This window comes from Loxodonta africana, chromosome 4 (assembly GCF_030014295.1).
Source record: "Loxodonta africana isolate mLoxAfr1 chromosome 4, mLoxAfr1.hap2, whole genome shotgun sequence".
NCBI lineage: Eukaryota > Metazoa > Chordata > Mammalia > Proboscidea > Elephantidae > Loxodonta > Loxodonta africana.
In genome coordinates this window covers 6,740,761-6,753,318 of record NC_087345.1, presented here as the reverse complement: position 1 = coordinate 6,753,318, position 12,558 = coordinate 6,740,761, and the positions used below count along the sequence as shown (strand labels likewise).

Below are 12,558 nucleotides of genomic sequence, written 5' to 3'. Positions count from 1 at the left end.
ACGTTCTGTTGTCCATGGGGTCTCTTTGATTCTGAACCAACTCTACGGCACCTAACAACAACAACAGGGAAAGGAGAAATGAGGAATAGCAGCTGAATGGGTGTGAGGTTTCTTTTCGGAGTAATGAAAATGTACCAAAATGAGATGGTGATGGTGGATACACAGCTCAATATGCTGAAGCCACTGAAATGTACACTTTAAAAGAGTGAATTTTGTGGCATGAATTATATCTAAGTAAAGTTGTTAAAAAAAAACCAGTTGTGCTACAGTGCATAGCCTTTGCAAACGTAATTTCACTGAGAGGCGTGTTTTTGTTCGTGTTTCCTAGAAATGGGATTACTGGGTCAGAGAGTAGATACACACGTGATGTTGCTGCATGTTGCCCAGTTCCCTGCCGTGGCGGTTGGGCCATTTAGCGTTCACTCCAGCAGTCCGTGAGCGCGCCTGTTCTCCCAGGTCCTCTCTAGCAGAGTATCTGGTCAGACTTGGTTCTTGCCGGTCTGCTAGGTGAGTAGTAGTATCTCGGTGTAATTATAACCTGCCTTTCTCTTAGCATGAGCACAGGCTGAACAGACTCTGAAGTCTTAATAGTCCATCTGCATTTCATTTTCTCTGCTATGTGTTCATACCTTTCGGCCTTTTGTCTGTGAGATTGATGGCCTTTTCTCCTCAGTTTTTAGAAGTCTTTATGTATTAAAATATATGTGAGTAATCCTTTTCCTCTGACAGCTTACAAATAATTTTCCCAGTTTTTTTTTTTTAATATAGTCAGATTTAAAAGCTTCCCCGACTGTATCTGGACTCTGCATCAGAGTTAGGGAAGCTTTTTCTACCACAGCTTGTGAAAGGAGTTCACGTGTGCTTTCTTCCAGTACGGGTGTGTTTTCTTGCTTTAGGTTGAGGTGTCTGATCCATTTGGAATTTATCCTGGCCGACAGTGATAGAAACAGACCCATTTCTATCTTTTTATCCAGTTGCTGCCACAATTTTGAGGAAGGGTGAAGCAAAAACGAAGTATCACTTTTTGTTTAAATGTCTGGTTTTTAAGTACTTCTGGGTTGATATAGGTGCTTCATATAGGTGTTTCAGATAATTGCACAAACAACATCATAACAAAGAGTGAGGAAATAGAAAAGAGAAGCAGGTTATCTATAAACCATCCATAACCAGGCCGCTTTCAACATGGGTGGTAACTTTGTCTTTTCCGTTCTAGGTGAATGAGCTGGATGGCATTCCGTTGATCCTGGACAACTGCAGCATTGATGACAGTAACCCCTGTATCCTTGCACGTGAATCCCTGAGCCAAAATTCACACAAAGGGCCTTAGCTTAGCAAGTCCCTTTCCTGATGCTTATTCAGTATGTAGCCGACTGACTGGCTGGTTTCTAAGAACTAAACCACTTCTCGAGGTTATAGTCCTGAAATATTACTCCTGTAAACTTTCACTGTCTAGTGAGCCGAATTTTTCAAGGTGAATAGGATATTCCAAACGAGCGTGCTACTAAGGTGTGCCTTAAAACTCTGGGACAGAGACAGCCCATTCATGGTCCCGGAACTGGATGTTACCAAGCCACCATTCCAAACTGTGCTTGTGGACCCTAGGGTAAATGGGAAGAGTTTTATGTTTTTTGGTTTTTTTTTTTTTTTTTTTTTTTACCATAGTTACTGAGTATCCAGTCCTTGGAAGATCTCCTTGGCCACATGGAACGGTGAGGGCCATCTTATTCCCCAGCAGTAGGGAGAAGCATTGCAGTGGCACCAAGTTCTCTTTTCTGAGAGGTTCTGTCTTGTGACCCTCTGTGGCTGAAGCTGGCTCTTGACCTTACCTGGGCTGGCTACCCTTGCTGGTGGGTGTCCTTAGAGAACTTGCTTACTTCCTACCATGTCACCAAGTACACTCCTTGTAACAAGCTGATCTGGTACAGTGATGAGCAACCAGGGACCAAGCATGGCCTGTGTAAGTTTGAGAGATTGCCTACTGTTTAATTTCAAGAACCTCCCTGGCGAGAGCCAAGCTCTCTGTGGCCACTGCATGGCCTTGTGCTGTTGGCATTGAGGAGGGGTGAATAGGGCCATCGTGAGGACACTGGGGGAATAACCTTATGGAGACAGTGAGGAACCCAGCCTAAGGCTGAGAAGAATGAAGAGGGAGGGGCATTTTGAAGTAAGTTCCCCTCACTGTGGCTTCTGTCAAGAAGAAAAAAGGAACTGATGAAAATTATGTGTTTCAAAGTAAGTAGACTGAGAAATGCTTATTTGTGTCATTTGTCTGATTAGCAATAGAAAAAAAAATGTCTTATTTTAAAGAGCACAGCAGCTTACAAGATCAATCAGGGAATGACAAAGGAATGAGCCTCAGAAGATTCTTCAGGGTCAAAATAGGCTGGTTCACTGCATTGCATTACAATCAGGTAGTATAGGCTATGCTTGGTGTAGTTTGTGAAATACTCCCCTCCCCGCCAAAAGAAAAGACGAAAAGCTTTTACCGTAATCACAGGAAAACAGTAAAAGAATGTTCAAATGCAGTTGCATATGTTGTATTTCCCGATAAAAAAAGGTGATTTTTCGTAAAAAAAAGAAATTCACCCACGCTTTTACTTTTATATTCCCTGAATTGACCTTGTGGTGAAGAGGTTTTCATCACTAGTCTTTGGCTTTTAACAAAGACGAGGAAATAAGAAGGTGAATACACAGATGTATTGTAGATCTACAGATATGGTGTATACAGTTCACGTACAAAGTCTTTTATTTTGGTACCTTCTTTCCGAAATACCCATCCTTCCCAGATATCCATCCATTCATTCACTTCTTCCTTCATTAAACATTTATTCAATCCTTACCATGTGTTCGCACATATTGTTGCTGGGTACCACCGAGTTGATTTTCTGACACACAGCGACCCCATGTGACAGAGTAGAATTGCCTCATCGGGTTTCCTAGACTGTAATCTTTATGGGACCAGATTTCCAGGTCTTCCCGCTGTAGAGTCTCTGAGTGGATTCAAACTGCCAACCTTTTGGTCAGCAGTTGTGCACTTAACCATTGCCTCAACAGGACTCCTTGATATTACTATTATTATCCTTACTTTATAGATGAGGAAATAAGGTGAGAGGCAAATGACTTGTCCAAAGGGTCACAGCTAGAATTGAAACTCATATATGCCTGATTCTTAGCCACTTTCCTACCCTGCCTCTATGTGAGGCACAGAGAGGAGACTAGCACATACAGAGAAACCATACCAACATGTTTGTGCAGCAGAGAAATTATTCAGAATTGCAGATTTAAAAAATTTATACAGATAGCTGGTTTTTATGATAATATAACGAGACATTGCAAGACCCCCAAATCTTCTCTGAATCAAGAAAAGATAAAATATCATAACAGGTATGTTTAGAATTCTGTGTGTTCAGTCTTTCTTTGGAATTTTATTTACTGAAGCCTAGCAGATTTTATTGAAGATCTGTCCTGAAGTACCAGGCTCTCAGTGATAGGATATTATCCATACACCTACAAGAAGACCAGCTAATGTGACTACTACTCAGATTTATGCATCAACCACTAAGGCCAAAGATGAAGAAATTGAAGATTCTTACCACCTCCTGGAGTTTGAAATTGATACATGCAGTCAGGATTCATTGATAATTACTGGTGATCAGAATGGAAAAATTGGAAACGAAGAATAATGGGTAGTTGGAAAATACGGCCTTGGCGATAGAAACGATGCCGAAGATCACAATAGAATTTTGCAAGACCAACGACTTCTTCATTGCAAATAACCTTTTTCCAACAACATAAACGGGGACTATACACGTGGACATCACTAGGTAGAATACACATGAATCAAATAGACTACATCTGTGAAAAGAGACGATGGAAAAGCTCAATATCATGAGTCAGAACAAGGCCAGGGACCAACTGCAGAACAGACCATCAATTGCTCATATGCAAGTTCAAGTTGAAATTGAAGAAAATTATAACAAGTCCACAAAAGTCGAAGTACGACCTTGAACATATCTCACGGAATTTTAGAGACCATCTCAAGTACAGATTTGTTATGTTGAACACTAATGACCAAAGACCAGATAAGTTGTGGAATGATGTCAAGGACATCATCCATGAAGAAAGCAAGAGGTCATTAAAAAGACAAAGAAAGAAAAGACCAAAATGGATGTCAGAAGAGACTCTGAAACTTGGTATTGAACACTGAGTAGCTAAAACAAAATGAAGAATTGATGAAGTAAAAGAGCTGAAGAGAAGAATTCAAAAGGCAGCTTGAGAAGGCAAGTAAAGTGTTAAAATGACATGTGCAAAGAGCTGGAGATAAACCAAAAGGGAAGAACGTGCTCGGTGTTTCTCAAGCTGAGAGAACTGAAGAAAAAATTCAAGCCTCAAGTTGAAATAGTGAAAAATTTAGGGGGGGGGAATGTTAAACAACGCAGGAAGCATCAAAAGAAGGTGGAAGGAATACTCAGAGTCACTATACCAAAAAGAATTTGATGGTGTTCAGCCATTTCAGGAGGTAGCATATGATCAGGAACCGATGATAGTGAAGAAAGAAGTCCAAGCTGCGCTGAAGGCATTGGCAAGAAACAAGGCTCCAGGAACTGACGGAATGCTAATTGAGATGTTTCAACAAATGGATGCAGCGCTGCAAGTGCTCATTCATCTATGCCAAGGAATTTGGAAGACAGCTACCTGGCCAGCCGACCGGAAGAGATCCATATTCGTGCCTATTCACAGGAAGGGTGGTCCAGCCAAATGTGGAAGCTATCAAATGATATCATTGATATCACACTCAAGTAAAATTCTGCTGAAGATCATTCAAAAGAGGCTGCAGCAGTATTTCAACAGGGAACTGCCAGAAATTCAGCGTGGATTCAGAAGAGGACATGGAACCAGGGATGTCATTGCTGATGTCAGATGGATCCTGGCTGAGAGCAGAGAATACCAGAAGGATGTTTACCTTTGTTTTATTGACTATGCAAAGGTATTCGAATGTCTGGATCATAACAAATTATGGATAACATTATGAAGAATGGGAATTCCAGAACACTTAATTGTGCTCATGAGGGACCTGTACATAGATCAAGAGGCAGTTGTTCAGACAGACCAAGGGGATACTACTTCGTGGTTTAAAGTCAGGAAAGGTGGGTGTCAGGGTTGAATTCTTTCCCCATACCTATTCAGTCTGTATGCTGAGCAGATAATCCAAGAAGGTGGACTGTATGAAGAAGGACAGGGCGTCAGTCTTGGAGGAAGGCTCACTGATGATCAGCACTATGCAGTTGACACAGCCTTGTTTACTGAAAGGGAAGAGGACTTGAAGAACTTAGCGATGAAGATCAAAGACTGCAGTCTTCAGTATGGATTACATCTCAACATAAAACAAAAATCCTCACAATGGGCCAATATGCAACATCATGATAAACTGAAAAAAGATTGAAGTTGTCAAGTATTTCATTTTACTTGGATCAACAGTCAACACCCATGGAAGCAGGAGTCAGGAAATCAAATGACGCATTACATTGGACAAATCTGCTGCAAAAGCCCTCTTTAAAGCATTGTAAAGCAAACATGTGACCTTGAAGACCAAGGTGCGCCTGACCCAAGCCGTGGTGTTTTCAGTCGCCTCGTATGCGTGTGAAAGCTGGACAATGAATAAGGAAGACCAAAGAAGAATTGGTGCCTTTGAATTGTGGTGTTGGTGAAGAATATTGAGTATACCATGGACTGCCAAAAGAATGAACAAATCTGTCCTGGAAGAAGTACAACTAGAATGCTCCTCAGAAGCAAGGATGGTGAGACTGTGACTTACTTTGGATATGTTATCAGGAGACTCAGTCCCATGCTTGGTAGAGTAGAGGGTCAGCGAACAAGAGGAAGCCCCTCAATGAGATGGGATGACACAGGGGCTGCAACGGTGGGCCGAACATACCAAGGCTTGTGAGGATGGCGCAGGACCAGACAGTGTTTTGGTCTTTTGTACGTGAGGCTGCTGTGAGTCAGAACCAGCTCAAGGGCACCTAACAGCAAAAACAGCAGATTTTAAAGGCATGTAGAATAGGTATAATAAGATATATGTACTAAAATATCAAAGGGAGAATGATGGTTAAGCGGTAAGAAATGAGGACGAATTTTTAGCTTAGTGATATAATTGTCAGATGTGAGCCATAAATTAAAACCTGGGGTTCATTGTTGTTGTTGGTGCCGTTGAGTCGACTCTGACTGAAAGGGACCGTAGGTATAACAGAAGGAAACATTGCCCTGTCCTGTGCCATCTTCCTTGTCATGAAAGGAAATAGGGATATAATGCACATTACAGAATTCACTTTGTTCTGTAGTAAGCCACACGCCACGCCGAAGCTCCGTCCACGCCAGTTGTTTCTCTGCTCCAGCTCCTCCTCACGGCTGGATTTCCCAGAGGCTTTTCCAGTTACCCTGACTTTACCTCCTCCTGTCCCGTTCCCTCTTCTTTTTCCTTTCTTACATATTTTTCTTTCTTTTATTTTTTATTCATCAAAATCGTACATCTGTATGGATTTGTGTGTGTGTGGTATATATACTGTGAGTATATATACGAAACATTTGCCACTTCTGTAGTCTTCACAAGTACAGTTTATTCATTTTTTAGTGCCGAAAGGTGCCTCCGGCCCCACCCTCCAGCCTCTTCAGTTCAGTCTCAACTGTTCTCTAGTAGTCGCTTTTGTTTATCTAGATAATGTGTGATTTACTATTGTCCATATGTTATTGAGACAGAATGTCTAAAATGTCTGATTGCCCTTTGACTTTCGTGTGCATGTGTGTATATACACGTACAATGTGCTTGAGCAAATCTTCTACCCATTTTTCCGTTGGGCTGTCTTTTTCTGATTTATTTGTAATTAACCTTTCTATATTCTGGGTATAAGTTCATCAGTTACACAGGTATTGCTAATATTTCCTTTCTCCCATTCTGTGGCTTATCTTATTTTCTTTATAGTTTCTTTTGATTAACAGAATTTAAGTTTGTCAGTTTTCACTTTTACTTTATGGTTTGTCTGTGTGTGTCTTATTTTAAGAAGTAGTTCCCTACCCTAAAGTCATGGTGATAATTATATTATCTTCTGAATGCTTTATAACTTCCCCTTTAAATTTAAGTCTGTAGTTTTTGTGGAGTTGATTTTTGTGTGTCGTGTGAGGTCGTGTTCTGTTTTTATTTTTTCTATATGGGCGCACAGTCGTGCCAGCTCTGATTGTTGAAAAGAATGGGCTGTGTCTCTTGTGGTGCCACCCTTGTCATGAATCAAGTAGCCGTGTGGGGGGCTCCATTTGTGGTCTCTCTTTTTTATTGCTCTTTCTGTCTACTATTGAGCCAATACAACAGTGTTAATGACTGTGGTAGTTATTGATATTAGTCAAGTAAATCTTTCCAGTTTGTTTCTTTTCTTTAAAAGTATTATGACTATTTTTTGTTATTTGCATTTCTGCCCCAACATTTTAGAATCAGCTAGTCAAATTCTACACAGTCACACCCACGCGCTCACACACACAGAAAATCACCATCAGTAAAAAATAATTTAAAATGCCCCCATATTGGATTGTTTGTTGAAATTGCATTTACGCAAATCAGTTTGATGATAATTAATATTTTAACAATACTGAGTCTTCTAACGCGTGTGCTTGATACGTTTAGGTAATAAGTTTTCAGCTTTTGTTCTTCTCTGTGTACTTACTTAGTGCCGTCACACAGATGTTGCTGTGTATTATTCTTGTTACCGTTAACAATATTTTCTGATTTCTAGTGTGGTTTCTTTTTTGACTCTTGGATTATTTAGATTAATTTCTTAATTTCTAAACAAATAGAAATTTTCTAGTTATCTTTTAGAGATCGATTTCTAGTATAAGTACATTATGACTGGAGAACATGTACTCTCTGCCCTTTATCCTGTGAAATTTACTGAGACTTCCTCTGTGATCCAGTATATGGTCAGTTTTTACAGATGTTTTATGTATGTTTGAAGAACATCTATTTTCCATGAAAATGTAGCATTTTGTATATGTACATTAGGTCAGGTTTACGGATGGCGGTGTTTAACACTTTTATGTTTTTCCTGATATTTTTGCTCATTTTGATGTATCAGTTAGAGAGAGAGGTGTTTTAAATTCCACACTGTGATTGTGAATTTGTTTTATTAGTTATGTGAATTTTTCCTTTGTGTGTTTTGAGGCAATGCTATTAGATGGAAAAAGTTGCATAACAGGCCCTGAGAAATGTTCCTGTTATCTTTATGAAGTGACCCTCTTTGGCTCTGAAAATACCTTTAAACCCAGTGCCTTTAGTCTAATATTAATATAGCGACCCAATTTTTTTGTTGTTTTGGTTAGTGTTTACCTATGATAACCTTGTCAGCTGTTTTATTTGCAGTCTTTATCAGATGTGTTTTTGTAAACAGCAGATAGTTTTTCTCTTAATATAATTGGACAGTCTTTAGCTATAGCATTTAGTTCATTTATATTTAATCTAATTATGATACATTTATGCTTAAGTTTTTCTGTTCTTCCTGTTTTATTTTCTTACCCTTGCTTTCTTGTGGATCAGTTATTTTTAATAAGCCAATTTTTATTTTTTCCTAGTTTGAAAGTTACATTTTTTCTATTTGGTTAATAGTTCCCTAAGAAATTACCATGTGCATCATTAACTAAGCAAAGTCTAACGTTTCTCCGTCCCTTACCCCTCTTCCCAGATAACACAAGGACTATTTAGTGCTCTCAACTTGTATGTTCTTGTTGTTATGCGTTATAATTTTATTTTTAAAGCCCAATGATATGTTATTATTGTTGGTCTATATATTCAGTGTTTGTTTAGATCTATCCACATATATACCACTTTCACCGGTTTTTATTTCTTATATACGTCTGTCCATGTCTCTGGGATCATTTTCTTTCACCCTGAAGCCTTCCTTGTAGAATTTCTTTTAATATGACTCCATTGGTAAGGAACTATGTTTGTTTGAAAATGGTTTCCTTTTACCTCCATTTTATCTAATCTCTGTGGAGAGTATATGCCTGGTGCCAGCATTTTGCTGGAATGGCTGCAGGATCTCAATGTTGTAATATGTACAGTTTCACTTAGTTCCACTATTTTCAACATGGTATCCCCACCTTCACCTGTACCTGATGTTCTCCATGCCAGATAGTCTCTGTGCTGCCTGCTTCATTGAATTAGTAAATCTCCCAATCTTGTGTTGAGGTAGTGGAGGGGAGCTGAGATACCTACTTCTGAAATAAATTTACGAACAACCTTTCTATTATAGTTTTTACCTTCACCTCCCTTTAACGAAGTATATGTGGTCATCAGTACCTGAACTTTGAGAGGGTTCTGCTTGGCAAATTGAATTGCTTCTCTGTTTTTCTGACTGCCAGCTTAGGACCAAATTTCTAGGGTTTGTTAAAGTAGTTGCTAGATCCCCTTACATTACCACAGGCCACAACCCTCTTACTTCTTGTCTGCCTGCTTTCCGGCTTCTGAGGTTCTTTTCATCCTTGTGCATTTGTGACTTTTTAAAACGTCGTTTTACTGTCATTTTGGAGTCCTGGAGGCTCAGTGGTGAAGAGCCCAGTTGCTAATCAAAAGGTTGACGGTTTGAATCCACCAGCCACTCCTTGGAAACCATATGGGGCAATTCTACTTTGTCCTGTAGGGTCGCTATGAGTTAGAATTGACTTGAAGGCAACAGGTCTGGTTTTTTTGTTTGTTTGTTTCGGTTTGTTGTCATTTTAGTGGGACTGCAAAGGGAGTGGAAATAAATCAGTGGGCTCATAAACTTCTTCATTTGCTTATTTACTTGGATGGACTAAAACATTTGGGATCTTTATTTGCTGATACGGCATGACTCAAAATGAGAAGAAACAGCTGCAATCATCCATGAATAATTAGCACATGGAATATACAAGGTATGAATCTAAGAAACACTGGAAGTCATCAGAAATGAATGCATAAAGATCGATATCTTAGGCCTTAGCAAGCTGAAATGGACTGGTATTGGCCATTTTGAATCTGACAGTCATATGGTGGTCTACTATGCCGGGAATGACAGCTTGAAAAGGAGTGGCATTATTTTCATCATCAAAAAGAACATTTTAAGCTCTACCGTGATGTACAACGCTGTCAGTGAAAGAATAATATCAGTACACTTATAAAGTATACCAGTTAATCAGACTTACTCACCAACCACTGATGCCAAAGATCAGGAAATCGAAGACTTTCACTACCTTCTGGAGTCTGAAATTGATCAAACATGCCATCAGGATGCATTGATAATTACTAGTGATTGTAATGGGAAAGTGGGAAAGCAAGAAGGATAGGTAGTTGGAAAATATGGCCTTAGTGTTAGGAACGACAGCAGAGTTCACACGATAGAATTTTACAAGACCAACAACGTGTTCATTCCGAATGTCTTTTTTTAAACAACATAAATGGTGACTGTACGCTTGAATCTCACCATATGGAAAACACAGGAATCAAACTGACTACATCTGTGGAAAAATGTGGTGGAAAAGCTCAATATCATGTGTCAGAACGAGGCCACTGGCCGACAGAGGAACAGACCATCAATTGCTCATATGCAAGTTTCAGATGAAGCTGAAGAAAATTAAAACAAGTCCACAAGAACCAGAGTATAACCATGAGTATATCCCACCTGCATTTGAAGACTGTCTGAATAGTAGATTTGACACACTGAACACTGATGATTGAACAGCAGACTAGCTGTGGGAGGACCTCACGTGTGAAGAAGGCGAAAGGTTGTTGGGAACGAAAGAAAAGACCGAGGTGGATGTCAGAAGACCCTCTGAAACTTGCTCTGGAACACGGAGTAGCTAAAGCAAATAGGATAAATAATGATATGAAAGAGTTGAACAGAAGATTTCAATGGGTGGCTCAAGAAGACAGAAAAGAATTATAATGACGTGCAAAGATTTGAAGTTAAAAACCAAACGGTAAGAACACGCTTAGCGTTTCTCAGGCTGAAAGAAGTGAAGAAGGAATTTCAAGCCCGCAGTTGCGGTTTTGAAGGATTCTGTGTCCAAGATACTGAACAACCCAGGAAGCATCCAAAGAAGATGGAAGACATACACAGAGTCACGGTACCAAAACAGATCGGTCCACGTTCATCCATTTCAGGGGGTAGCGTATGATCAAGAACGAATGATACTGAAGGAAGAAGTCCAAGCTGCACTGAAGGCATTGGCAAGTAACAAGGCTTCAGGAATTGATGGAATATCAATTGAGATGTTTCAGCAAATGGATACAAAAGCGGTTACTCGTCTGTGCCAAGAAATTCAGAAGACAGCTGCCTGGCCAACTAACTGGAGGAGATTCATATATATGTGCCCATTCCAAAGAAAGGCGATCCAAGAATGCAGAAATTACCAGACAATATTGTTAATACCGGTTGTGAGTCTGGCACAGGGTCGGGCAGTGTTGCTCTGTTGCACACAGGGTCACAGTGCTTCTCTGTTGCACACAGGGTCGCCGTGCTTCTCTGTTGCACACAGGGTTGCTGTGTTTCCCTGTTGCACACAGGGTCGCTGGGAGCTGGACCTGACTCAGAGGCACCTAAGAACAACAACATCATCATTAATATCACACACAAGTAAAATTTTCCTGAAAATAATTCAAAAACAGTTGCAGCAGCACATGACGGGGAACTGCCAAAAATCCAATCCTGTTTCAGAAGAGGAATATCATCGCTGATGTCTAATGTATCCTGGCTGGAAGCAGAGAATACCAGAAAGATGTTTACCTGTGTTTTATTGACTATGCAAAGGCATTGAACTGTGTGGATCATAACAAATTATGGATAACATTCCGAGAAATTGGAATTGCAGAACACTTCATTATGCCTGTGCAGAACCTGTACATAAACCAAGAGGCAATCGTTCAAACAGAACAATGGGATACTGCGTGGTTTTAAGTCAGGAAGTCTGTGTGTTAGGGTCGTATTCTTTCACCGTACTTATTCAACCTGTATGCTGAGTAAATAATCCGAGAAAGTGGACTATATGAGGAAACAGGCATCCAGACCGGTGAAAGACTCATTACGCGTCTTCGATAGGCTGATAACACAACCTCCCTTGGTGTAAGTGAAAAGAACTTGAAGCACTTACTGAGGAAAATTAAAGATTGCAGCCTTCAGTATGGATTACACCTCGACATAAAGGAAACAAAAGTCCTCACAGCCGGGTCAATTAGCAACATCATGGTAAATGGAGAAAAGATTGACATCGTCAAGGATTTCATTTTACTTGGATCCACAATCAACACCCACGGAAGCAGCAGACAAGATATCGGAGGAAGCAGCAGACAAAATATCAAAACACATGTTGCATTGGGCATTATCTGCTGCAAAAGACCTCTTTAATGTGTTAAATAGCAAAGATGTCACCTTGTGCCCTAAGGCTTGCCTGACTCAAGCTATGGTATTTTCAATCACTTCATAGGCATGGGAAAACTAGATAGTGAATCAGGAAGACCAAAGAAGAATTGATGCCTTTGAATTATGGTGTTGGCAAAGAATA

At 40.0% G+C, this 12,558-nt stretch overlaps 1 protein-coding gene and 1 long non-coding RNA gene across 3 annotated transcripts in view; both read left to right on the top strand.

Annotated features, from left to right (window-relative positions):
* Window positions 1–12,558, top strand: part of ATXN10 (ataxin 10) — a 211,495-nt gene that overhangs the window by 169,922 nt on the left and 29,015 nt on the right. For both annotated transcript variants that reach the window (XM_064283377.1, XM_064283376.1), the window contains one exon: window positions 1,214–1,277. In XM_064283377.1, the coding sequence (XP_064139447.1) occupies window positions 1,214–1,277 (64 nt within the window). The remainder of the gene's footprint in view (window positions 1–1,213; window positions 1,278–12,558) is intronic.
* LOC135231151 (uncharacterized) overlaps window positions 1,631–12,558 on the top strand; it is a 36,752-nt gene continuing 25,824 nt past the window's right edge. Inside the window, exon 1 of the long non-coding RNA XR_010321664.1 lies at window positions 1,631–2,232. This is a non-coding gene — a long non-coding RNA (uncharacterized LOC135231151). The remainder of the gene's footprint in view (window positions 2,233–12,558) is intronic.